The sequence below is a fragment of the Rhipicephalus sanguineus genome, chromosome 1 (genome assembly GCF_013339695.2).
Source record: "Rhipicephalus sanguineus isolate Rsan-2018 chromosome 1, BIME_Rsan_1.4, whole genome shotgun sequence".
Taxonomy (NCBI): Eukaryota; Metazoa; Arthropoda; class Arachnida; order Ixodida; family Ixodidae; genus Rhipicephalus; species Rhipicephalus sanguineus.
In genome coordinates this window covers 251,441,267-251,468,801 of record NC_051176.1, presented here as the reverse complement: position 1 = coordinate 251,468,801, position 27,535 = coordinate 251,441,267, and the positions used below count along the sequence as shown (strand labels likewise).

The 27,535-nt window shown below is 46.8% G+C and overlaps 1 protein-coding gene across 1 annotated transcript; it reads left to right on the top strand.

The window, feature by feature from the left end:
* The first annotated feature begins 601 nt into the window (after positions 1–601).
* Positions 602–4,752, top strand: LOC119377697 (E3 ubiquitin-protein ligase TRIM71). Its single transcript, XM_049411319.1, has one exon. The coding sequence runs from the start codon at positions 916–918 to the stop codon at positions 3,181–3,183; it is 2,268 nt and encodes a 755-aa protein (XP_049267276.1). The 5' UTR covers positions 602–915; the 3' UTR covers positions 3,184–4,752.
* The last annotated feature ends 22,783 nt before the right edge of the window (positions 4,753–27,535 follow it).

Genomic DNA, 27,535 nt, shown 5'->3' with positions numbered 1-27,535 from the left:
CAGTAAAACTATAGTGCCTAGAATATAGTAAAACCAACTCGAGCAGTTACCTGAGTAAAACTAGAAGCAGAAACCACGGAACACCGAAGGAACTAGAACCACAGGGTCTCTATGGGTACAACGCCCTGGGTACTCTATGGGTGTTATGGGTATGAACGCGCGATTGCATGTCCGAAACCGTGCCACTAGCTCATGCATACAGTGTTTTAGAACCATTCTAGTACACTGTACCCATGCACTAACCAGCTCGCTCTGACGCCACCTTCGCGACAAAACTGACAAAACCTTTACAGTATGGCTAGTATGGCAGCCATGACGCATGGCAGCCACTGTACCCTTGGCAGTCCCTCGGAAATAACCTTCACTTGATGTGCAAGTTTGGGCCCTATCTCTTTCAAAATATGTTCCGTACTATTTTGCGACATTTTAAAAAGTTTTTCGCTATATTATTATTTTTTAAATTTGAAATATACAAACGAGCCTGAAAGGCGCTGTTTATCTGTTACGTCGCTAGGCGACGTGCCAATCGCGCCGACGGTTATCTTCGTAGCTTTATTGCTTTTGTATACTCAAACCGTGAGCAAGAGGGCAAGAGGGAAAACCGGAAAAGCACTGCAGCTCCTGTAGGAGCGCCTGGTGGCCACGAAAGGTGCGTTGACTCATTCGTACCGCTGTTGCTGACAGTAGCACACGACGCTGTGCTGTCGCTGGTCATGTAAAGAGTTACTAACACAAGGCATCCACCCCCTCTACCCCAGGAGCTGGCCGCACCGCTGTTCAGCGCCCATGCACTTTGAACGAAGTCCCTGCCGCCAACGAATCGAGCCTGAAACGCCCGCCGGGAGAAATTGTTGGGTTTAAGACTAACGCTACGTCTTGAGCCCTTAGCTGCGAGGTCTGCTTACGACGGTCGACATGCAAGAGGTGCAGCAACGTGAGCCACGCTTTAGCCCCGTCGCGTCTTCTTTCTCTCGGGCAGATATGCCAGCGGCGCAGTGTGTCCGCTGCCACAGTAGCAACAGTCCGCGCGACTTTACCGTCCTGCCATGCTACCACTCAGTTTGCCTGAAGTGCCTCGACGAAGTTCCCGACAAGGGTTGCGACGTGGTCGGCTACAAGTGCCCCGTTTGCCAGGAAAATCTTTACGCTTTATCTCAGTCGATTCTCATCAGTAACATTCTGAACGTCGTCCACGAAGACTTCGATTACAGCGCCTGCAGCAACTGCAATGAGGGCAAACGGGCTTCGGGGCGCTGCCGAGACTGCAACAACGAGCTGCTCTGCGACAACTGTGTTTGGGCCCACCAGCGGGTGCGTCTCACCAAAGATCACGAGATCGTGAGCGTCTCCTCCGACTGCACCACGGCGTCGGCTATGCCGCCTGCTGACAACCACACAGGCCACACTAAGTCCTGGTCAGACCGTCACGACTGTCAGGTGTTGCGGCTTTACTGCGAGACATGCTGCGAGGCTCTCTGCAGTGACTGCACTGTCAAGGAACACGGATCCCATAGCCTGGTATACCTACAGGACGCGCTGAACAGCGCGCGCACAGCTGTGCCGTCTACACTGGCCGATATGCGCTCCGTGGTCACTGTCCTCCAAGAGAGTATGGAGCGCTCACGCCGCATGTCGGAACGTTTGCGCGTGCGCACCCAGAATGTAGCCGCTGAAGTACGAAGCACGGCCGGACGCCACCGCGTCGCCCTGAACCAGCGCGAGCGAGACCTGTTACAGCGGCTTGACCAGGCGCAGCAAGTGAAAGAGCAGGCGCTTAAACGGCAACGTGACCAGCTGAGCTCGAAGCTTGAGCGGCTGGAGCGAGCCGCTAGCGCCCTGCAGAAGGCAGGTGACGACCTCGATTTGCTGCGAGCCCGTCGTGAGGCCCAAGCACAGCTGCAAGAGGCTCGAGACGCACCAACCGAGCCTGCCGAGGACGACCATATTGAGTTTACTGCACCCGACGGCGCCTTGCTAGGAGCCATCGGCACCCTAGGCTTTCTCAGCAGCGCCGGCTACGGACCCAACTCGAGCGCGGCTGGTGAGGCGTTAGTGCGTGCTGTTCGCGGTCGTAGCGCCGTATTCACTGTGCACGCACGCGACCATTTGGGCGAGACTCGGCTCTTGGGCGGCGACCCGGTCCAGGTGACTGTGCGAGCCCCGGACGGGAGCCTCTGCCGCGCGGATGTCGTCGATCGCCACGACGGCACCTACCAGGTGACCTTTCAGCCACAGCAGGAGGGTACACACATCGTGCGTGTCCTGTTGCGTGGTGCGGACATCCAGAGGAGCCCATTTGCAGTTTCGGTGCGCGCCAGCCGCAACTACGCGGCCATCAGCGAGCCTAGTCTCGTGATTGGCACCGAGGGCAGCGGTGACGGCCAGCTTTGCCGCCCCTGGGGTGTATGCACAGACTCCCAAGGTCACATCATTGTCGCAGACAGGAGCAACAACCGTATCCAAGTGTTCAATGTAGACGGGAGCTTTCGCCTTAAGTTTGGCACTCGTGGAGAACTGCCAGGTCAATTTGATCGGCCTGCTGGTGTAGCCTGGGATGAGACTCATGGAGGACGAATAGTCGTTGCGGATAAGGACAACCATCGTGTGCAAGTTTTTGACTCTCGTGGCACTTTTCTTCTAACATTTGGTGAATGGGGCAGCAAGAGTGGTCAGTTCAACTACCCATGGGATGTTGCAGTCAACTCGGAAGGACACATCTTGGTGTCTGATACTCGTAACCACCGAGTGCAGTTGTTCCAGGCAGATGGAACTTTTCTGAACAAGTATGGCTTTGAGGGGCCCCTGTGGAAGCAGTTCGACTCGCCTCGTGGTGTGGCCTTTATTGGTGATGGCCATGTGGTGGTCACAGACTTCAACAACCACAGAGTGCTCGTGATCCGGCCCGATTTTCAGTCTGCGAGCTATCTGGGCGGCGAGGGGAAAGAGCCAGGCCTGTTCCAGCGACCCCAAGGCGTAGCTGTTGATCTGGAGGGCCACATTGTGGTAGCCGACTCCCGCAACCACCGGCTGCAGGTGTTCCGACCTGATGGCAAGCTGCTTGCCTGCTTTGGTTCCCAGGGTCAGGAGCCTGGCCAACTGGACCTGCCTTCGGGGCTCTGCATATCTCCTGAAGGTCGAATCGTCGTCGTCGACTTTGGCAACAACAGGGTGCAGCTCTTCTGATCAGGTCCATGCAGCTGATTCAACACCTTTTGTGTTCCTTCGTTTTGTTGCACTTTGTTTTTCTTTTAATGGAAAAAATTGTGTTCTTTGTGCTCGATGGTTAGCCTGTTTTAGAGAAGCCTTGTCACTGCTGGTTTAACTTGTTTAAAAATGTGGGCCTGATAGAGAATCAAGCACACTAGTCAGTTGTCAAGAGCATCCTGGATTCTTGGCCCACGTGCATAAGCCACTATGAAGTGTGCAATAATGCAAGGCAATGCAGCTGCCCTTATCACGCAAGTTTAATATGCCATTTTATTGCCTCTGAGTACCTGCCCAGCAGTAGTACGGCACTTTTAACAGCCTGGTTCTTCTTATTTCTGTGGTCACAGGTTTGCAAAGCGTGTCTTGACTAAACATTTGAGGTTCCAGAGCAACCCAAAAAAGTTCCTATTTTATATACTGTCGTCAATTTTATACTCTGGTTTCTGTATTGCGCCAGCCTGGTTGTCTGTTTTCACAAGACAAGTTCCTATGTGCCATACTGCAAGATTCCTTCTAAATGTACAAAAAATGTGCTGCAGAAACTAAAGGGTGGAAGGAAAGCTATGCCAAGTGTAAGAAATTAGCTTATCATTGCCACTGGCAGCAAGTAACAGCTTTTACTCGCTTTTTTGTTTCAGTGTCATCACCATTGCCAATGGAGGTGCATTTGAATGTGCTTAAGATTGTTTCAATGTGTTTTTGTATTTGTTGTAGTCCAGATGTTCAGTTTCTTTTTTTTTTATCTGCCCTTGCTTTTTTTTATCTGCCCTTGAGGCTGTTACTTTGGGACTGGCTGCTTGACAAGTGCAGAACTGTAGACTTGCAGCACTAAAAGCTTTGCATGCTGTAGAGGCCTTTGTCAGTCTGCATTTGCATTGCCTGATGCTCATTGTGAAAGATCTTAGCTGTGCTCATAGTCCTGTTGCAGTTCAAGCACGTTTTCTTTTGAATTTTTTATTCACCTGCAAAGGTTTTGTTTGTTTGTTTTTAGGTGCAAATGCATGTATGTGTTCACTTGTTTGCAATTTGCATAACTCCCTTTTTAAATGCTTTCAGCTTTAAAAGGAGCGTTCTGTGATATGACGGGCATTTCTGCAATCTTTTTTTTTTTTCCCCTGGCTTTGAGGCAAAGCAGCACGCTATGTACTCACTGATGGCCAAAAAATAAAGCAGGCTTGGCATAATTAGGGCAGTTAATGCAGGCCTGGTGAAGATTTAGATTTTTAGATCATTTTCCTGGCATCCAAGCTGGTAAAATGTTTTGCTGCAAGCTGCACTTAACACGTACAACTACTTGGTGCAGCTTTTTAAGAACCAGTGAACATTCGAAACCTTTCATATTGCCAAGTGCCGTAAACTGGGTGCATAATGGAAGAATCTTGAAGGTTTTTAAAATTTTTTTTTTGCCAGTGGTGTTGGCAGACAGTGCTGCTTTGGCAAAGTTTCAGTGGCAGATCTCAGGAATTGTATTTCTGCCTCGTTTTATGCTGTGCTATTTTTATGAAGTTTGTGATACGAGAATAAAGTTCCTGGGTTTTTATCAAATCGCATGACTGTTTTTTCATTTTGTTTCATTTTTATTTTGGTGGATGCAATTCTAACTGCATGCTTTCTTGTACAGATGTTTTGTATATTTTATTTTTATTCAAGGAGTTGGTTTAGTGTCCCCAACATGAGTGGCTGGTACTTACAAGAAGCTGAAAACAAGAGCATAGTCTTTCTTTTCACCTTGCGAGGTCTGTTTTCATTATCTTGCATGCATTGTTTTACACACCACTCGGATTTTTTTACAAGCAGTCAACATGGTACTGTGGCGTATTGGCTCGCTAGAAAGTGAGCTCTTAATTCTTTTTGCTTTTGTTTGCTGCGGACATAAGGCTAACCTGTCAATAGTAATGTGATCTATCTTTTAGCTGGCTCTTTTTATAGGGTGCATAGACAGAGCCGTATCTAATGAAGGGATGTCTCGGTAATTACGACCGTACCAACCAAGGCAGCATACGTGATTGCTACTGTCTTAATTGCCGAGAATGGCCTATGGCAGCTGTTATCCTATATCTGCATCCTGGAGTTCAGTGGTGGTGTCTGTGTTAGTGTGACATGCCACTGGTGTGTACTTCTCTATTCCAAGCTGCATTATAAGGCTATGAGGAACTAACGTTTTCACAGCTTTCATGCTCTGCAAAATTTTTGCAGTTGTGTGGACGTGGAATTTCTCGTTCGTGCCACTTGAATTTCATAGTTCCTAAGCGTAACTTTCACGACCGCTTTGCTGCATGTGGTTGATGTTCCTACCATTAACTTCCACTCAAGGTCATTGCATCACTGTTTGTGGTTTCCAAGACTTAATTTCATACATCTTCACTGAGCCGTCCAACGGCAGCAACTACCTCACCGCACTTGTTCGAGATGCTCGTGTCTGTGAGCTAAGTGACTATCTTGAGCTACCTCCGATTTTTTTATGTAACTTGCTAAACATAGAGCAGCACTGACACCATCTCAAATGGTTCTGAAAGTTCCTAATGTCAGTGTAGCTGCCTGGTGCACAATGGACATTTTGGGCATTTACGTGATGAAAATCTCGCGGAAGAGATCAGGTGTGTATGGTTGCACCAACGCTTCTGCTATTTTGAATCTTAAGCAGATGTATCACAGTTCCTAAGTCGCATTTGCGATGTTTCCAAGCAAAGAGTTCCTAGGCTTCAAGAAGCACTTAACTTTTTTAATGGGCGATGTTCCTGTACTGTGTGTGTTACGGAGCCTGTATACCTCTCTTTGGGAGCCGTACAGCAACAATTTTACCTCACCTTGTCAGTTGGTCACGACACCTGCCTGGAGCTACAAAAGGAATCCTGTTGCATGCATACAGGGAAATAATGTATAGCATTGTGGTGGTGCTGCACCTGACGTTGGCTAGATGCAAATATATGTCTAGTGGCGTTATTTGTACCCTCGCGTGCGTAAGCACGCATTTTCCGCGTTGCCCTGGCGTCGCGGCTCACCAAAGGGGCACCACACGGTGCGGCAGTGCACACTTAGGGGGACTAAGTCCCTGCCACTCTTATAAAGCTCTCCTAAGAGGCGTCTTTGTGTTTTAATTGTGCCGTTTAGCACTGTAAATTGAATGTAATGTGCTCGCATGGGTTTGACCCTATCGCGTATTTTCGCTGCTTCATATCGATACGCGCGGCGTATAATCCAGCTGTGTCAAAGTTCCTGAGCCGAGTGAGCGGCCCTCGTGTGTGAACGTCGTTACAATTTTTCGCTTGTTTTCCTCAAAAATTATTCTTGTTCGGAATCTCCGTATGGCTTCAGGGTCAGCAACACTACGAACACACAAAGGCTGACTCCCCTGTTGAAAAAACGTGTGGCGACGTTGCGTGTGTTTCGGCGCGACAGCAGTAAGGAAGTGGTTGGACAAAGGGTGCGTCTGCTGAAGAAGCAGCATGCACTTTTTAGTGCGAACGTTTTATTGATAGGCTTACGCTGAATTCCAATGGCGGATCCGTAACAATGCGCTAGCCGGGGGCGTAGCCAGAAATTTTTTGCGGTGGGGGGGGGGGGGGCGACCCCCTTTTATGTGTGTTTGCATGTGTGCACGTAATACGCGCATACAAAATGTAAAAATAAGGGCGGGGAGGGTTGAACACCTCCATATCACCCCTCTGGCTACGTCACTGGCGCCAGCGCTCCGAATCTTGCCTACTTGCGAGTAACGCCCCTTAACCAGCAAAGGTGCGCTCGCACAAACGGGTGCGACGGATGCGAAAGTATCCTGCGTGTCGGCATTTTCTAAAGATGGTATTGATGGCAAAGATGACAGACGGCATTTTTTAAAGACCTCGGATGCGCGGTAAGCATAAAAAATCTAGGGACTTTAAGCATAGCTATCGGCTGGTTTGCTGCACCAGTTCCGGTCCTGCAGCTGCATGCAGAAAGGCGTGCTCAACTTCGGAGGGCAAAAGTAAGCAACCCAGATCTCACCTTTTCTTTTTCCTTTTCATGTGCGTAGTAGTGAACGACCTGCTCGGTGAAGCCGACAATTCATAGGGGTTGGAGAATGGAAAAGATCGCCGAAGGCGCATTTTATAATGGCTATGATAAACCTCAAAGACGCATTCGCAAACCCCGACTTCTCTTTAGTAACTGAAGAATGCATGGCGAAAAGTTTTCCTTTTTCCCTCTATGTCATTGGTCATCTGAACTCTATTCTTCACTATTTAAATTTGAGAGGCTGGTTTCCGAGTCGTTTTCTTTTATAAATGACCGTAGTTAAACCTTCAAGTGGTACATTTACTGACCGGTAAACTAAGGGAAAGGATTCTGGTCGACTCGCTGTGCACATTGTGCACACATCCTTTCAAATCCGCTGATTTCAGGGCCATCTTCACTTTAGATCTGTTCTTAGTTTACCGTTGCAACGTGCGGCGTGCACTTCAAACAGAAGCGCTGCTCCACGAAGTGGGAAACGTAGCCCAGTAATCGCTTCCAACGTGTCACTGGAATTCAGCATAAGCCTATTCTGCACACAATCGGACACCCGTTGCCCTTGCCCCCGTTTACTAAAAAATCGCTCGAATAGCGATGGGCTTAAAGACAGCAGCCATCTGGGCCATGCGCAGGGATGTGCTGAAAGTGCGAGCTTTCCACGGGGAGCCGAGTTCATTGCTCATGTAGTCGTTCATTCAAAAGACTTGTGCGTGACGCAGTAATATGGTAATATTCATTGCGAGCGTCATTCGGGGCGCTCCGACACCAGGAGAAAAAAAAATCGTCCAGGGGACCGAAAAATACAGAATATCCTGTTGGAGTTAGCCTAGCTACATCTACAAGGAAGCACAAAGTGCCGAGAAGACTAGTTTAGCAGGATCCCCCGCCCCCCCACTTCCAGCATGGCTGTTGGTATTGGAGAAGTGTTTCGCGGAAAATACGAGAGCTATTTTTTTGACAAGAGCAAAGCTCGGAACGCGGACGGATATTACTTTGAAGTGTGACGCGAGCACTTGCAATAATGTTCCTGCGTGCGAAGTTGGTCAGGCGTAGCCTATCACAGTTCTAAACGATTAGTAATTATCTTGATTGTTTGTGACGCGTGACAAGAGGGTTTTCAAAACCCAGAAGCACATTCACGATTCCTAAGCCCGCTTTTTCAATTTCAACTTCCCCTTTTGAAACAGGGCTCTGGAGCTATCGCTCTTTTTTTTTTTTTTTTTTTGGGGGGGGGGGGTCAGGACTGACGTACCGCATCGAAGAGTTCTGTGCTCGCTCGCGAAGCGAGCGTTTGTATAGCGCGGAGCGGATCAAGTTTTATATGTACAGCACAGTTATCATTCCTGCGTTGCGGCCGCAGTAGTTAGTGAAATCGGGCCCGGTATCGGCATTCCCTTTTTTTTCTTTGTTTTAAAGAATATTTCGGAAGCAAAAAGCTCAACACTCGATCGCTGACGAGAATTTTTTTTTTCTTTCAATTTATCCCGTTAGCTTAAATCGCGCTAACGAGCGCTTAGCAAATATATATATATATTTTTTCCCCTCACCTCGCGCACTTCGACAGTACAGTGCGGTGTTATCATAAACCACGACTTCCTGGGGAATGGTCCTGTTCGTGTGAGACAGCAAGTTCTATTCCTGAGATGACGAATTACCTGGTCCAAGGGGGTCGTCGATAACGGCGTGCACTATGCCTATAGCGTCTCCCCGATACTCATAGCGCAAAGGCCTCCTGCGACCAGGAAATGTGTGGTGGGCAGCTAGAAGATGCAGAAGAGAAAAAAAAAAAAAAAAAAAACTGTCGTGCTCAAGGCATCACATGCCTGAAAACGATAAGTACAGTTCTGTTGTCGGTGAATTATGTGTATCTGTGTGTTATCTAGCGTCACTGGTGTTTTTCCCGTACCGTGTCAGTGGTGGATGTAATGATGCTTATATTGTCGTGTGTTGCGCTTTCGTCAACATGTGATTGTGCGAATTCCCTGTGAACTTGAAAGTGATGTAGCACATCGTTCACTTGTTTCTGTGGCCGATAGAAATGGCTTTCGGAAGAGATGTTCCCAGCACTGGCCAGTCTTAAATGTGCATCCGCTGAAGAAGCAAATATAAAAAAGAGAGAGAGAGGATGTAAATTAATATCGGTGATTTTTTAAATGTACTATTTAATCCGAGTCTTCTGGCACTAAATTTACCCCAACCCTGTGTTTAACATCTTATTGCATGTGCATTTTGGGTGTGAGGTACTCGGATTTCTTAGCTGCGGACGTGATCGCGCCGGCGCAGAAAGTACACACATTGCAAAAGTGCGGAGAGCTGGGCTTGTTGGTTGTACATGATTAGAAAACCAGCGCAAAACCACAGGACACACAGGAAGGGGACGCACACAGCGCTGAACTGCGTTCCCCTTCCTGCGTCCCCTTCCTGTGTGTCCTGTGGTTTTGCGCTGGTTTTCTAATCATACACACATTGCGCTTAGCTAGCGACGTCATTGATTTAAAAAAAAAGACAGAGAGAGAAAACTTGCGGTCCTTGCATGTTGGCGCAATGCTATACAATAATTATTAATGTATTACCAAATTGGACGAAGCGTTAGAGTTAAGCGAATGTACCAATGCTTCGAAGTCGGACACACGTGACTACTAGATTGAAATGTGCTTATTACATCCCTTCCCGGAGCCATTGCGATCGAATGCTATTGCACAGGCCGCATGTGGTGCGTAATACGTATAGGAGTGCCGTTTTAAGTCAGCAAATGAGTGCCGGCCGGATACGACCGAAAGGAACGTACTTGGTAGAGTTCCTATTCCCGCTTTGAATATGCATCTCAAGCTCTTGACCCCCGCGCCGGACCAAGTACGACGCTAGTCTCGTTATTTTCATCCTTCGTGGGGCTGGTACCAGCATTCCTCCTCCAGTTCAACCTCCCATCTTTTATTGCAGCAGTTCAGTATACGCGCAGGTGCGCACTATGCCAAGTGGCGCCAAGCACCAGGCATATGGGCGAAGCTGAAAAGCCTTACGCAGTCGGTTGGTACAGTGTCGGGTCTAAACGCGTTTATGTAACACAGTGCTGTAGTCAAATAATTCATTTATTTATGTCAGCCAGTCTCACGCCCTTAGCAGGAACCGGGCACGTGTGAGGCTCTGTTTCGGGCGTTCGAGGCAGCAACTGCCGCCTGCTCGAAGCATGCTCATGCGTGAGAAACAGTAACCCATTGTTGGGGACTGGAGACGTCGTTCTTCTTTGCGATTCCTGACTGAGCACGTTCGCGGAAAGGTCTTGCTGTGACGTTTCTAGCTGAAGTGCAATAAGAGTGCAATCGAAGATACCCCTCTCTTGATCCGTGCATGCGGCGTTGTCCGCGCGTTTGATACACGCGGCATCTCAGGCATGCGAGATGGTTCAGTTTACCTACGACTGCTTGATTATTGTAGACCAGGCCCGTAGCCAGGATTTTTTTTTTTTGGGGGGGGGGGGGGGGGGGGGGGGCACTTGCGGAAAGCCTTGGCTATTTGAGAAAAAACGCTTATTTTCATTATTTATTTTTGGTAAAACACCATGTATCATAAAAATTTCGGGGGGGGGGGGTGCCCCCCCCCCTGGCTACTGGCCTGCTGTAGACGTTAGTTTGTAACGGGTACTTTGTAGCGACAAATTCGTTTTATGTTGCGCGTGCTCGTTTTGTTCGTAGTTGTCGCATCTAAGGGAGCATGTAAGTCGGGCTATAAGCATACATGTGAGGTTAACGATTGCCGCTCTGTCGCATCGCAACTGGGCGGTTGCAAGAGAAGATGGGAGGACTGGGGGGAGGGGGAAACGAAACAAACGGAAGCTTCAGTGTTTAGATGGGGACTAGAAATTAAGACTTACGTATAAACCACTGATGCAACGAGGGCCCGGTGACCAACTGAGTCCGTCAGCGCGGGGGTACATCGAAAAAGGCGCTGCGGTTTGCGTTCGTAAGCTCACTCTTTGCCGTTTTTATTTATTTGGACAGGTTTTATCGAGATTGATTTATAGAAGCGAAAGCTCTCTAACTAGTTGCTTTCAACCTCTCTTTTTCTGTGACACGCTACAGCTGTCCCCGGAAACTATCAAGATTATGAACGAATAGTGCGACCACGGGATGATCACTTCAGTAGTTAAAGAATAAGAAGCAGTTTATAGGAAGCAGTACGTTCGCCTTTTACGCAAGGAACACGGAAACCCACCTCATCCTACTCGTTATCTGGGCTCCTACGCCTTGCAAGGTGATAAAAAAAAAGCGTAGCGCAATTTTTCCGCTCGTCACCCGGGACTGAAGATTCCTTCCCACGCGTCGCAAACGGCGCGAAGCAGTTCCTAGAGCTACCGGGTGCGCCGGCGTTCCCCATCCCTGTAAAAGAGCTGATCTCCCGGAACCTGGCGGGGGCCTCCGGTGCGTCGAAGACGCCCAGGTTTAGCCGCCGCAGGTGCGATTACCTCCCGATCCCCAAGAACCCGAGCATAAGTTGACGCGCAGCGTCCGCTCCTCTCGAGTTCCCCCTGACCCTTACAAGAGTACTCCACTGAAGGACTCTGCCCTTAATTACTAACCCCGCGTAGCTCGCTGTAGTCCGCGTGTACCATCGTTGTCGTTTCTGGTTCAGTGTTGCGTGTCGTTGTGTCTTCGCACGTCTCTTTAGTGAGTCAGCCGCGCTGACAGGGGTACAAAGCACACCTCAGAACTAAGTTCGAGCTGATTTCTAACGCGTTGACTATTAACCAAGTTCCTATAGGATCCGAAGTGTGAAACTTCGCGCTGAGTGCCACTATACCTTAATACTCTTATATACACACTATATACTCGACAAAGACGGCTATAGATGCAAAGTCTCTGCGGAGCTCTGTCATATGTTCCTATCGAAACAGCGTGCGTGTGTGTTGAAGCTGCAGCTGCATAGCTGCTATATTTATGCGCCTGACGAAGTCGGCGCAACAGATTCCTATGTAGCGCTCGAATCGGCACATCTGCCACGACCTGTCCCAGCGGGCACGCTAACTTAAAGTCGCACTAAGTCTAGCCCGCTCGTATCTTGCTATCACAGGCATTTCAAGTGTCAAAGTCGTGGTTTGCTAAAAGAACCAGTTATTTGTTTGAAACATGCTCCACAAAAGCTTACCGAATCATGTGAAGTTCAGTTTTGAGGCGGTTCCCTTCTTTTATTGATCTGTGTGTATGTTTGTCAACATGGTGGTCTTTTCTTTTATTGTTATTATTGTTTAAGGAGTAATAAAAGTGCCATTTATTCTACTCAGAAACATCTGTCTTTATTCTGCGTGCTGTGTGTCGAGACATGCGATGCTAGTCTCGGAACGCCGACAAAGCACATCCTGTCACGTGAAAAGTGAGGGAGGGCTTCTGGCCCAGAATGTTTTTTTTTTTTTTTTTTTTTTTTAACCAGACGTGGAAAAGTAACGCGGAAAGACAGGACATTTGTCGGGCATAAAAGCGGGGGAGGGAGTGCTGCAGAAGACTGAGAAGACTTGAAGAGACCGGAAAAAGACTCAGAATAAGCCCTCTGTGAGGTTGATTCTTTTTTTTTTTTTTTTCTAACGCATGCTCCCGGGAATGCGCATTGTAGGCGATGCTCGTCGAGCGCAACAAAAACTCCTGCGATAGCGGCTCCCACTGTTCTTCGCCCCGATGGTCGGCGAAAAGCCACCGCTTCGGGCTGCGTGCTCAACCCGTCCCAGCGGCCACAAAGGGCACGCCGCTGCTGTCTTGCCCGTGGCGCTTCCATTCGTCGGCAACCGTACACAGCCACCCAAGATCGTGCGGACACCCGTTCGCCCATACGAGCGCACTCCTTAAGCTCCGAAATAAATGGTCGTAATTTGGAAGGTCGTTACGGCGATCGCTGACAAACAGGCGGCTTTTTGATGTTTCCGCCACTCAACCATTTGGTGCGGAGAGAGAAGCGGGCGCCTCGCCGCCGAAGAGAGTGTTGACAACGGGCTGGGTCGCGGGCGGTGGGCGAGAGGAGAATCGCGTGGCTGGAGCCGTCGTGCCTCGAACCACTAGCCCTCGTGCCGTCAGAGCGTGGCCGCTGTAACCAAGCGTGACCCGTGTAGTAGTACATGTTGTGGGGGCAAACGGGTGGCAGCGACTTTGAGGCGCCGAAAAAAAATGTCAAAGTCGCGGTGACGCCGACCGCCCAGGTTGCCCTTCTGACCTTGCGTTTGTCTCACGTACGTACGCTGCCTGTCGGACGATGTGTGCTTGCTTAGTGTCGGGTGGCTGTAATCTTACTTGGAATGACCTGAAATTAAAAGAAAATTAAGAAAGTAGTTTGCTTAAAAATAACATCACAATGATTGAAAATGTGACGCTAGTAATTAAAGATTTCTCATAAAGAAATAAAATGGCCCACTCACTCAATATTTTTTGTTAGTCGCAACCGTACAAAGAAACAGACAAAGTAAGAGCAGGGGAAATCGTTATGTTGAACTGAAATATAGGAATGAGTTAAATGGAAACGAAAATTGCTCGGAAAGATGACCTACCGCAGTTGCTCCACTGACCCGAAGGTCGCGGAATCGAATCCCGGCTGCGGCGGCCGCATTTCGATGGAGGCGAAATGCTCAAAGGCCCGTGTACTTAGATTCAGGTGCAGGTTAAAAAACATCAGATGGCCTAAATTTCCGGAGCCCTTCACTACGGCGTCCCTCATTATCCTATCGTGGTTTTGGGGCGTAAAACCCCAACAATTATTATTATTCAGCAGTTGCTGAATCGAACCCACATATCCAGCATCTCGAGGGCTACTCTTGCTCCCCGTTGTGCCACACCTTGAGCCTTGAGACTGTGTATCCCCCCCCCCCGCATTTCCTCCGAAGTAGCCGGCCCTATGCAAATGGGCGGTGTCTTAACTCGACTCAAGACAACGTGAGGGTCCTGGTTAACGTCGACCGTACAGGACTCGTTGTTTCCGAGAAAAAGGAACGTGTCGTAAGTGACGTCACCACCTGCCTCGCCTTGTTCTGCACGAGCAGGAAGGGAAAGTGATTTCATAAAGAAGAAGCCCCTCAGCAAACTAAGAATACTTCCCCTTCTTCCTCGTGCATAACACGGAATTTTTCTTCGTTATCGGCGCACCAACTAGGCAAGGCTTGCCGCCACTCGCGTAATGCAGTCTCTACGCTCTGGTGGTGGTGGTGAAAACATTTTTATTTTATGTGTTCCGTTATTTCAAGCAGGCGCCAGCGGAACACCATGGCCGTTTCTCGGACCGAGGCGCTCACGTGGCCCACAGCGCGCCAGAGCACAGCTCGGTCGGCCTTTGGGCATGATCCGCTTTGCTCCATGGCCGCACGAGCAGAGCGTCGGCGCCTCTGCTCCAATATCCCATTCACATCCCACTGCGCACGGTCCGTCTCCTCACGTTTCCCCGGTGGCGAAAGGTTCAAGAACGAAAATAGAAGGAAAGAAAGAAGTGAGGAACAAAATAAATTTCGAAAGCGAAATAGCCGAACGACGCGGGGGGACCAAGGCAGGCAGGAGAAAGGAGCGAGGGAAAGATCACGCTTCCGTCCTCCCTTCTTTTCGACCCCCCCTCCCGCCATCTTTCATTTAGTTTATAACATATCCCTGAGTTTGCTGCCTGTGCGGCTTTTGTCTTGTCTGTCTTCTGTCTTGTCTCTTTTTTTTTGCCCTTAGTATTTCTTTTTCTCGATACCACCAGAATCCAGTTCCCCGAACCAGAAAAATTAAATTTTGCGTTCCCTTTCTTGTTTTTTTTTTCCCCTTTCACAGCGGTGTCACCGGCGGTACGAGCCTCTCTCGAAAGAATTAAACAACCGGCAAGGGAGATTTGCAGGTCTGAAAAACGAAGTGCGAAGGCAAAAAAAAAAGAAAAGAACAGGAAAAAAAAGGAACATCCTTGGCCACGGCTAACAAAGTGCTAGTGGAACGACGCGTAGAACGGGGAAGTGAGAGGGATTAAAAAAAATATAATGATTATTCAACGTTGCTGTGCGCAGACGAAAGCATGATATATAATAAAACTGAAAAAAGAAAGAAGCTAGAGCGAAACGCAAAATAGAAAAAGACAGCGCGAACTCCGCAGGGCTCTAACGAGAATTATCCAGCGCCCGCTTGAACATACGAAGAAAGTTTCTCACGAATAGGTCATACTACCTCATTCTCTATACTACTTCTTTCACTCTTTCTTATTATTATTTCTAAATTGCGCTGAATCACCGAGAAAAAAAAAATAGCAAGAAGCGGAGGCTTGGAAGCCAGGCTTACATCTATAAAGGCAACGAATCCAAACAGCAATTATATGAGTAATTTCTTTCAGTATAGTACTCGCTGTACGCTTCTCTTCGCGCGCTTGTTCAATTCATTCGAAGTGTGTTTCTTTTTTCAGATATCTGTTTCGTACGCATCTTTGCGTGTTAAATGAAAGCGTGGTGCGTCATTATATATAAGCAGATAGCGTAATTCTGCTGACACAGCACTCGGGACAGATTGCAAAGCACGCATACATTTATACGTTGTTTGCCCGAGCAAAACAAAGTGTTTAGCGAATTAAAGTAAGAAATATAAGTCAATAAGCGGAAGATTTTCATTGTAGGGCACCAGTAGCAAAACTTTCAAAACAAACATAAGTGCCGTCTTTTTATGTTTTTATAATGCAGAAACAGAGAGATGGTAATAATTTTTAAAAATCCCTTTGCAAGTGCGCGTGGCAACAGGGCATAGACTGCAAGGTTAGATCTGCCTGCAATCCACAACATTCCCGTCCTCTAAGCTCCTTCATCGGAGCGCTTTCGCTTCACACCCGACTTTCCCTGGCTGTTCGCACGCCAGCTGTGTTCTCATGTTCTCGCGCTCATGGATGCGCGTCACGCTGTAAGCGCGCTTCGGGACGGGAGCAGTTTTCTCGGTCAACAGGCAGCGTTTGACAATCGGATGCTCGACGGATAGGGGCGCCAGGCTCCGGCATTGGAATCGGGAACTCTCAAGTTTCGGACAGAGCGAACGCATTGTACGTGTCCGTGTCTTTCTCACGGTGCTTCCGTCAGCTTCTGCTCGCCGACCTCAAGCTGCTTTGCTTGGCTTGCATCGTTCCGCCGGGAATTCTTTTGTTCCGACTCTTGCCACCCCGAGTTTTATGGCTTTTCGAGTGGCCATGAGCGAGGCCCGGGTGTTTCGGAAGGCTGCGTAGTTTGAAGAAAGCTAAAGGACATGGTGGCCTGGTTCGGCTTGCACGTACAGTGGTGGTCAAACGTTTCCAGACTGCGCAGCCGTAGGATTACATGCGATAGCGGCCTGGGAACTCTTGACCAGCCCTGTACATGATATGAAATGCAAGGTTCACTAAGGTCACTGCTTAGCTGGTTGACACAATTATCGCAAGCGAAGTTTTCCTGAAACCATGCGTCAAAAAAGTCGCACGCTTTTTTCCAGCCTACTGAGGCTGGAAAACGAAAGCAATCATTTTCTTTTCTCTTCTGCTCAGTGAAATGTATTAATCCCGCCCGAAAACTTTCCGCACGCAACGTGGTTTTGCACTGCCTCCGGGATCGGAGGAACTGGAAGCTTTCTGCACCTCACGTTGCCTTGCAGTGCCTCCGTGATACGCCCACCCTTGACCAAGAGACGTGATGTCGTCATCATGCTGTTCGTAATACTGATGGCGTAAAGAGGGGAGGGGTGGGGGTTCAGTGTATGGGCTAGTTGGTACTGGTTGATTATGTTACAGCCCGGCAAGAACGTGGAAAAAGCTAGGCCGTAGCCGTAGCCATGGGAATATATACATATACACATACAAAAACACGCACTAACATACATAAAAGCTGGTTGAATCCCCATCCCCCCTCCCGAAAAAAATTTCTGGCTACGCCCCTGGATCATACATCGCTGTACATGATTTACAGTACAGAAATGCATGTAAAACAGCACAGGTAGTAGTCGAGGTAGATCCTGACGTCCATGGTTAGTCCGCGTGATTGGTGCTATTCTTATTTGATTACGTAATAGGTATCGAGGAGAAGTGTGTAGGCTGACAATATGGAGTCTGTGCTTGGTAAAGTTGACTTGCTCGGATCAGCGAGGGCTTATGAAAAAGTTTGCATGTAGGTAAGTTTCCCGGTGTATCATGGTAGTTTTCAAAACTTCGTATCACTGTTTTTTTTTTTCTAAGCTTAATAGCTTCTCGTACATTTTTGCTGTCGTTCTTCCCCAAATTTATGTACAATAAGTAAACTTTCAGTAAACAAAGCCATAGTACCTTACTTTCTGTTACATGCAAACAAACTTGCTCGAGTTTCTCCCTTTCCTTGGTTTCTACCTTTCTGTCTGAACACCATGGAGCTTAGTATGAAACGTGACATTCGCGCAGTAATTTTTGAAAAGCCTCTGTGGTTCTCGCTCCCCTTCGCGGGAATGTGGAAGGGTGGACGCGCTTACAGCCAGAAAAGCAGCCTAGGAACGAAGGGTTCCGTGTGGGAAATATTCTCGCAGGAAAGCAAACTTTGCAACACCTGTTGCAAAGTATTGAGGTCGCTGATGATTTTCCCAGGCGAGGTTTTCCTGAAACCGTACCCTAAAAAACTTTTGAAGCTGGCCTTGCCTGACCACTCGCCACTTGTACGGTCACAAACCAGTTCTTACTGTTGTACTATCGAGAAACTAGAGACGATGGCTCTTTCCCGCTGCGTTTTAGCTTCACGTTGCCCGACGAATGATATACACAATGATGTACAGTTCACATATTTACTTGGAACGCTACTCAGCAAAAATGAAGCCGGAATATGGGTGAAAACACTATTTTCCCCCAACTTCGTCACACTTTCATTACGGCGCTCCTGCTTTATTTAAAGGGACTTTTTGAGGGCCCAATTGGTCCATCATAATACCAGTGTCACTGAGCACAAGGAAAGACACGACATAGAAATTAAGTTACACACGGGGCCCGTGTGAAGGGGGATTAATTTAAGGGCTCGTTTTCTTTGTTACACAGCGTTAACGACAACCAACCTTTGTAGCAATTATGGGATAAATATGAAGAAATTAAAGTTGACGAAAAGACAAATCGCCGGCGGCAAGTTGTCTTTTCGTCCACCTTAATTGTTTCACATTTAGGTTATAGTTACTACACTTGGTTGTCGTTAATGAGGGGCCCAACCGTGTGTCACACGTGTGTAAGTTCCTTTTTTGTGTCGTGTATTTTTTGTATTCAATAATATTTTCTTCTTTATTTGTTCCCGTAGGGTTTCTTTTTTTTTTTACTTATTACGTGCACTTATAATGCCCGTAATGTGATTATATTCCTCATGAAAGAATCCCTCTTTAAAAAATAAGCGTCGAAAGCGCCGCATTTTGCAATGTTTCCTCGTGGCAAAAAATAATGAAAATTTAAACAAAAAATGGGTAAGCTATCACCGTCATGAGATACCTGCGCCTTGCGATTAAAGGAAAAAATAAATGTTTCGTAGTAATCGCTTGCGTAACTTATGTTGCATGACGCACTCCTGTACGCAAAGATAGCACCACCCACTTATTCCTTCAATAACCATTTGAGATCAGCGTCGAAAGTCAAAGGCAGCGCCGATTTTGTTTGACGAGTGTAGAGGGCAAGTGGACGAGCGCAGAGGCCTGATATTGCAGCTGTACAAAGAATCCATTCGGAGAAAAAGCACGCGTGGCCGTTTAGCATCCGTCCTCTCCGTTCGTGAGAAAAAGAGAGAAAAAGAAAGCAGTCGGCGTAGGGAAAGGGCTGTTAACGCGCGTTGAAATGTCGGCCAAGTGTTTCTCCAGGAATCGTAACTGGAGGGAGGGGTGTCCAAACGCCAAAGGGGACGGCGGAGGGGGTTGTGGAGAAGCGGTAGTTATTTTCCTTTTTTTTTTTCGCAGGCCTGGCGTTTTTTCTTTTTTTTTTTAACTTGTGACAATGTAGTTTCCGGCTCCGAATGACTAGACAAAAATTGCGAAGAGCTGTACTTACGAACATACAAAGCTGAAGAACATGTGACGACATATAATGTGTTTGAATTTGTTTACTTTACGGCTGCTACACGCAACGTTTAGTCGAATATGTACGGCGATCTCGATCGCCGGAGTTAGAAAAATTCGCTCGCGGCAGAGCGTCTGCCCAAGGTCAACCAATCGGGGAGCAGTGACGTGAGGAGCACGTGACTGCAGGGGTGGAGTCGAGGAGCGGTCGCGTGCGCCTGAAGGAACTCGCTTTCCTAGCAGACGACATTCGCTGTAACGAGCTGGCAGTGTAGAAACGCCGTTTTTTTTTTTTTTGTTCTCTACTGCGCTTCCATCAAAGCAGACAAATCGTTTCCATGCGTCATATTGTTCTTTTGTATTTTTATAGAATCGTGGCACCAACATACGTCCGGACAGGGTTACCTTACGGTTCTCCGCACTTGTTTGCAGCACATCTTTCAGATTTTTTTTTTTTTGCTACTCTGGCCCAGCACGTTCGAATAGTTTACTGTTTTCTTTTTTTTTTTTTAATGGTCACGTACCCCGAAGACGACAAATGCCGCCGCCTGTTTACTGGAATGCCCATAGGCAAAAAGAGAGACGAGCTTCTTCACAAACCCACAATGTCGTCGACTGGGCCGCTTGCATCCGGTTGCCGGCCCGCACCAACGCCTTGCGGCATTCGAGAGCAAAAGCCACCGAAAGCCCTGTTAAAGCTTAAAACCACAAAAACCAATTTTCTTTTGCTTTGTGTGTGAGTGTGAGCGTGCAACAAGACTTGCGTGGTAAAAAAAGAAAGGCTGGAACAGAAATAAACGTGACTACTGAAGTTGTTTAATTGCACTCTGATATCTGCACATTTTCATCATGCACGGTTTAGGCGCGTGAAAATCGAGCACCGAAGTAGAAGGCTGGTGAAACTCGCAATCCAAGCGCACCAAAACAAGCGAACTCGGAGAAAGGAAACGCGCGGGTAACGGGCGCTTTCCACAACCATCACTGCGCATCGCAGAGGCGCGCGCCGCGCAAAAGCGGTGCATGTAAAACGAAGCCGCGTCCGAGCGTCCTGGTGCCGCTCAATCGCCGCGAGCCCCGCCGCTCAGTCGCTCGCATGTGAAACAGGCTTTAGCCGCCGCGGTTGTACAGTGGTCTTGACAGTGGTACGGAGCTCGGCTGGCTGCTCACTCGAAGAACGAGGGTTCGATCCTGCCGCGGTGGTAGCATTTGGATGGAGCGGTGGTGGTCGAAATATCCGGAGCCCTTCACTACGGCGTGCCTCATAATCATATCGTGGTTTTGGCACGTAGAACGCCAGCAATTATTATTATTATTATTATTATTATTATTATTATTATTATTATTATTATTATTATTATTATTATTATTATTATTATTATTATTATTTTATTATTATTATTATTTTATTATTATTATTATTATTATTATTATTATTATTATTATTATTATTATTATTATTATTATTACTGCCGACGAAATCGTTCTGATCTCTTATTTCTTTATAAGCTAGTCCACGGTATCATATCCTGCCATGTACTTCTCAATTGTGTTAATTTTCGAATTCCGCGTAAGTTAACCAGAGAGAACAGACCGTTTCATGTACCCGCCTGCTTCTTCCCACACTCTACCGTTCACAGGATACAAAGTCTCTATAATGTTAATTTTCTTGATCTTGACGTTTTTCATAGTCCACAATCATTGTATTTATCCGAGCTTTGCACTGTTTTGACATGTGTGGCACAATGTACAAAGTCTTCCCTTCTCAGTCTTTCCGCATAGTTGTATATATGTAATCTAATTTTTTACTCCCCGTCAATATTTCTCGTGTTGTCTTATTTTACTCCTCCCCTTTTGTGTTCATTTCTCTTTGTCTACGTGTTTTTGCTCTTTTTATTTCTGAAAACTGTCTGCATTGTATTGTTTATTTTTATTGTTTTTTTGCGTGCGCCTGCACAAAGACCTTACGGTTGTTCCTAGGCACGTTAAATAAATGATTGATTGATTGATTGATTGATTGATTGATTGATTGATTGATTGATTGATTGATTGATTGATTGATTGATTGATTGATTTCATTGCCCTCTGCCTGCTCTATTAAACAAAACTTCCCGTCGCAGGAAAAGAAATCGTTGAGAATTAAGTGGGTGCCTTCAGAAAAACGAGTGTGTGTGTGTGAGGTGGTGGTGGTGGTTGGGGGGGGGGGATCTATGGTGCCGGCATGGGTAGCCTCTAAACCACCCAGGGGTGGAACTTTAGTTGTGGTGTTGTAGTTGTGCACGAGTCTACAACGAACACGTAGCCGTGAGAATTTTTCGAAACGCTGCCGTAATAGGGGAGTTACACGCTTTTGCTGACACGAAAGACGCCCTCGCTCGTTTCCTTCTTTCCTTCGCTATGCTCCGTTGTTCAGCTCGTCTCTCCTCCTGGCCGAGCACTACTCCTCGCCGTGCGAGGAGGAAGCAGTCATGGGCACCTTACCAGTAAAAATTACATTTACCTAAGCCAACAAATAACTCTTGTTACAGTTACAGATACAGTTACAGTTTCCAAAAGTAACCTGTTACACTTAGTTATTGTGAAAAAGAAACGTTGTTACTTTTCCATTACTTTATAAAATGAGTAATAGATCACAAAACAAATGATTGATTGATTGATTGATTGATTGATTGATTGATTGATTGATTGATTGATTGATTGATTGAAATAACTTTAATGAGGTCATAGTATTTATTTAATCAAAACGTGCGAAGGCGTGCGGGTAGGCAAAATTGCACGTGGTAAAACCCTAGACAAAGAAAACCTATAAAAATTCGGCAGATCCCACGCGTTGTGGTAATAGGTATCATGCGAAGCAGCCAGCGAGTACTTCTATGCTGTATTTTATGGCTTTGAGCCAAGCGTTGCGAGGCGGACCGATGTGTTTTTGTAAGTGTAGCTGTGTGCACATGGACTTACCAGTCACGTCGACAACACTGGCGTTTAAAGGGTAACTAATGGTGCGACGTAACATCAGCCCTCACGTTAGAGAACATACGACAGTATTATATTATCGAAACAAAGTGCACTTTATGGTGCAATCATGTGAATATCACACGTAATTTTCGTTAATGTATTCCTCCGGGGTCGAACAATGCTTCAATATAGCTTGCTGAATCATTGGAATAAAATGTAACGTTTATTAGACTGCTGTAAAGGCGGAGCCAATACTGGAACCAACGTCGTTAATCTGATATGACTCCTGTATCGTAGGAGTACATCTCTAGTGTTTATTGCTTTCTTGTAAATTAGGTAACCAGCACCACAACAATGGAAGTTGCACCTACATTACGCCTGCAGCATAGGCGGTTTTTCGAAATCAGTTTAATAGACCTTGCCTGGCTCTGTGGTAGAATACCTGACTGCCACGCAGAATGCTTGGGTTCGATTTCTGCTGGGATCCTAATTTTTATTCTTTCCATTCGTCGGGTCAATGCTGCCGATATCGGTTTCTCTTCAATGTATGCTCTCGCCGTTTCTGGGTAGATATAAACTGTCAATCACCTGTGGCGCATACCCGTACACCGCGGCCCGTGGTAAACGGGTATGTGCCACAGGTGTCTGGAGGAAAGGGTTTGACGACGTACGCGGCACGATTTTCACGTTATTCATGTCATGACCCGACAGTCATATTCGTCAAATCCTCTTACGCGAAGTTAAGGAGGCGATCATGAGATAGATAGATAGATAGATAGATAGATAGATAGATAGATAGATAGATAGATAGATAGATAGATAGATAGATAGATAGATAGATAGATAGATAGATAGATAGATAGATAGATAGATAGATAGATAGATAGATAGATAGATTGCCACAGGTTCGCTAAGAAATGCTTCGCATTTAAAAAGGGGCCCAACACAAGCAATCGTTGAGTACGGCTAATTTTGTCGCATCAATAAACGTCCTTTGGATACCAGAACTGGAAAACGTGGTTGATACAACGTGGTTGATGCTAACGATACCCTGAAATGCATGCTAGGAGGAACAGGGAGTGCGTCACGAGTCAAGACGACGTCCATTGTGTCTGTTCCATACATGTTCAAGGTGTATCATACCCTGTTCGGAGAAGCCCCGTTATACCTTGAGACATGTGTTCGTGCGAAACCCAAAGACCATACACCTGCGGACGATCAGAGCCAATCAGAGCGGGGTACATGGTACATCTATAGAAGTACAATGTGGGGATTACGACGGGAATTACGGCGAAAGAGGCAGGAAAAACGGGATGCTGCTAACGCAACCCATGCAACGCGTTCTGAAACGGGGCTTGCTGAACACTGCTGGACAACACCGCATAGCTTTGACCTAAACAATGGGACGACGCTGGTTCGTGAACGAAGCTAGGGGGGAAGAAAACTCTTGGAATTGTGGTTCATTCGCCGCGACGCATGGACTTGCAACAACTTTAGGATGCCGCCTGCATAGGAGGCGAAACGTCTATGTCATATTGTTAATAATTATTGTGTTATGTCGGAGTAAACCTTTTACAATCAGTTCCAAAGAGATTTTAAAAAATTGCTTCGCTAGTTCACAGTATTGCTGACTCTTAGTTTTCGCGCGCTGCAGCTTTCTTGCCGCCTGTCAAACAGGATTAGCTCGGCGCCAAGGACGGAGATTATAAACTAGGCGTCCTAATGCTCCAATGGTGCACCAAGAACAGAGCTACAAGCTCAAGTGCCAAAATAAAAATAACGGACGGAAATTTAGCAAGCTGTTCAGTTGCAACATGATTTATTTACGACATCTAGTTTACAAGTAAACTTGACCAACCTCCGACCTCGGTAATCTGCAGGGAAAATAATCCTCTTAGCGACCTCCTCTCCTAAACTGCGAGGGGAGTTGAATGGTGGAGAGGATATGGTAAAGATGGAAGTTCGAAATCTAACGATTGCTGCTGTTGGATAATTTTTTACAAAAACAAAAGTTACTGCAACGGCATTTTCCGTTACAGTTACTGTGTACCCGCCACGGTGGTCTGTTAAGGTGTTCGACTACTGACCCGCAGGTCGCGGGATCAAATCCCGCGGCCGCATTTTCCATGGAGGCGAAAATGCTAGAGGCCAGTGTACTTAGATTTAGGCAGAGTGTCGGAACGGAACGATAACCGAAAACGAAAAACGAAAAAAAAAAAACGATATTTTTGACCGGAACGAAAACGTAACCGAAACGTTATTTATTATTTCATTCCGGAGTGAAACCGAAATTTTTTCAATCGTTTTTCGGTTCACGAGAAAAGTTCGCAATCCGGAACAACTGAGCTCATGCAATGTGAGCATATCTCAGGGTATTGTATTAGCGCGTACCTCAGACAGGAAATCCAAAGCAAAGATATGCTGAAATTGTGCGAAAAACGAGAACAGTGGCAACCAGACATGTTTATATTAACGCAAGTGGACTTTTGCGCGCCTGTCAAGCAGGCCAAAGTGGAAAGGGCATTGTCAGCGCTGAAGTTTGTTACAGCGAAAGCTGTTATGAGATCACAACAGCCGATTTTGGCTCCATAGTTGTCCGCGGCCGCCGGTGTACGTGACCGCTATCGCGTGGTATAAGAAAAAAAATAAATGAGAAACAAATTTCTAGGATCCGGGCCCTCTGCGTGGCAGTCGGGTCTTCCACCACAGTGTCACGCTGGTGCTTATAACTCCATCGCAAAAATACTCTACACAGGCGTCATGTCGGACAAGGAATCGCGTTAACATATGTAATATAGCGTGGCAGAAGAGTAAATTAACAACCAGTCATCACACAATGCTATAGCGCAAAGAGTGTGTGGTTTAATGCTTCCCACCAGTGTTGCGGAGTTACCACTCCTGAATTGGAATGACTCCGGAATCATTCCACATTTTCGCGACCCCGGTATGGAATGGGAACAACGCTCGGAGGAATGGAATGGGAATGGAATTGCGTCTTTTTCCGAAAATAGAGGACGTTTTCGTCTACGTGCTGTTTTTCAAGCTTCAAACGTTAGTAAGTCAGAGCCTCGCAAGTTAACACTAAGGCAGTATATTTAAAATGGCTTAGCTGATTACAAGCACGGTACATTTATAAGCAACGCGCCTACTACAAACGGAGGCATAAGTTAGTTTACAAACAAATGCATTATCCCAGCAGATACCGAAGGGAGAAACAAATTACCCCTGCGCGTTGGTTCCCATTGATACCCCCACCCGAAAGTGGCGAATACTCTATGCACAGCCTGATCTTTATCTCACGAGCAGTTTAGTACCTGACACACGTAAATAACCTTTGCGACAAGGAAGACATTGCATACCTGCGCACAGGCGAACACAGAAAGTTCTCCTCACCCCCTCCATGCTTGCGAGGCGCGCTTGACAAGCGTGAACGCTGACGGGCAGTGCGGCCCAGTGTTCCATATTCGATGCAAAGGCGCTTTTGTCAGCATAAAAATACGCTATGTCGTCATTTTAGCATTAACAGATTTAAGCTTAAACAATATTGAAACACCATCATTCGTTCAAACATGTTGACCACGCAAATACTATCGGTAGCGGGAGAACTGCCCCTATGGGAATTAGTAGGGTGGTTGTACTGCACGATATATGTCACCAAGCTACTATTCCTCGACCTTGGCAACGTGTTTTGCGTACTTTTGCAGTTCTTAATGCATTTGATGACATCAGCTTTAGGGGGCGTTCATTCTTAACTCGATAAAATTATCAAGATGCCTTTCCTACGTTCAGGAATTACAGGAATGGAATCGGACTGCCAGGCCATTCCCTGAGTGCCAATGGGCTAAGTTTTTATTCATTCCGAGGAATTGAAAGGAATGGAATTGCGGCAAGTTCTAATTCCCCGGAATGGAATTGGAATCGAATGGAACACTCCTTCCTACCCACTGCAAAGTGCTCAGCCATAATTCTTCATTATCAGCCACAGCACAAAGTGCAGATAATGCCTTACAGATGTGTAGCGGGTACCGCGATTCTCCCAAGAATGAAGAAAAATGGCATAATGGGAACTTCGCTACTTCAGAAAAATTGCGACGATTTATGACGTAGTGGGTACGTTGCATGTTTACTTGTATTAGTTGCCCCAAGAGATAACAACGGGCTCTACAAAAGTCCGCTCTTCTAGCTTTTGCTGTGACTTGCTGCGTGTTTCACGCAGGCCTGGCGATCTTTTCATCAGAACAGCGGTCTCGCACATCAGAGAGTACACTCAATGACGTGCTGCTTCTGAGATCGTGTTCACTCCCTTGACACAAAGAATTAAGCCAACTAAAAAAATTCGTATTTGTCTTTGAGAAAATAAATACTATGACTTTGAAATGAATACTGGTTTGTGCTAGTTGGTAGGAATACGTGGTACAGTTACTTCCGCTCCTCTGAAGAACGTGTTTTACCCTTGTCCCACTTTCTTAAGAGGAGGGCAAGCAACTACATCACAAATCCAATGTTTTTTTTTTAATGATTGCCTCACCTTTTTCATACTTTCTTTTTTTATACAAAGAAAAAAAAACCGTTACGAACCGTTACGGAACGTTTTTTTTTTTTTTTCGTTCCGGAACAGAAACGAAACGGAACTTTTTGCGGTGAAACGAAACTAAAACCGAAACGAAAAACATTTCGTTCCGACACCCTGGATTTAGGTGCACGTTAAAGAACCCCAGGTTGTCAAAATTTCCGTAGCCCTCCACTACGGCGTCTCTCATAATCAAATCGTGGTTTTGGGACGTTAAACCCCAACAATTATTATTGCAGTTACTTCGTAAAAAAGTAACAGTGTTACAGTTACAAGTTCCTCTATCTTAAAGGTAACTAGTTACAGTTACAAGTTACTGAAAAAAGTAACTAGTTACCGATAACGCGTTACCCAAGACTGGGAGGAAGAGCAGCAAGCGCGTACCTGCGAGCTCTCACTGTCCCTTTACTTCCCATTGCCCCGCGAGTGTTTCGGTTGAGGTGTTCTCACTTGAGAGACGGTTATCGTGCACTCCACTCCCTTTTTTTTTTTTCTAACTTTGCATACCTGCGAGCGGACAAACAGGTGTTGCATATGACGAGCAGACGACATGTTGACGTCTGCTCGTCATATGCGTGGTGGTGTTGGGGTGCCTTTACCTGCAAAAGGTCCTCGACCTTTTGCAGGTAAAGGCACCCCAACACCACCACGCCTCATTGTTGCCCGTCAGCCTACGTAGGCATTGTTAACGAGACACCTGTCCTTTAAAGTACGCATTTTCACTGTAACGGGGAGCGGCAAAAGCACAACTAGCGGGAAAGGAGGATTGCTACCGTACTGCCTTACCGTATTTGCGTACCGTATTTCCGTAACATGCTAAAACTCTCTATTGTTG